This window comes from Crocuta crocuta, unplaced genomic scaffold, assembly GCF_008692635.1.
Source record: "Crocuta crocuta isolate KB4526 unplaced genomic scaffold, BGI_CrCroc_1.0 scaffold1015, whole genome shotgun sequence".
In the NCBI taxonomy this organism is placed as follows: domain Eukaryota; kingdom Metazoa; phylum Chordata; class Mammalia; order Carnivora; family Hyaenidae; genus Crocuta; species Crocuta crocuta.
Window position 1 is genome coordinate 104447 of NW_027532631.1, and position 304 is coordinate 104750.

Genomic DNA, 304 nt, shown 5'->3' on the forward strand with positions numbered 1-304 from the left:
GCCACAGCCTCCCTTCAGGTGAACGCGATCTGCTATGGGGCAAAGATCATGCTGCCGGGGGTCCTCCGGTACGAGGACGGCATCGAGGTCAATCAGGAGATCGTGGTCATCACCACCAAGGGGGAAGCTATCTGCATGGGTAAGCGGGGGCTTGCCGAGAGCGGGCCCCCAGGCCCTGGCCTGCAGGTTCACGTGATCGCCGTGCTGTCTGGGGCCTGTAGAGGTGCTCCTGGCAGAGGATCCTGGTGGGTGGGCCCGCGGTTTGTCCAGCTGGCTGGTGGTAGCGGCCACGGCTCGGCAGCTT

The 304-nt window shown here is 65.1% G+C and overlaps 1 protein-coding gene across 1 annotated transcript in view; it reads left to right on the plus strand.

Annotated features, from left to right (window-relative positions):
• DKC1 (dyskerin pseudouridine synthase 1) overlaps window positions 1-304 on the plus strand; it is a 10158-nt gene that overhangs the window by 6477 nt on the left and 3377 nt on the right. Inside the window, exon 10 of the mRNA XM_077780652.1 lies at window positions 19-139. Coding sequence (XP_077636778.1) covers window positions 19-139 — 121 coding nt within the window. The remainder of the gene's footprint in view (window positions 1-18; window positions 140-304) is intronic.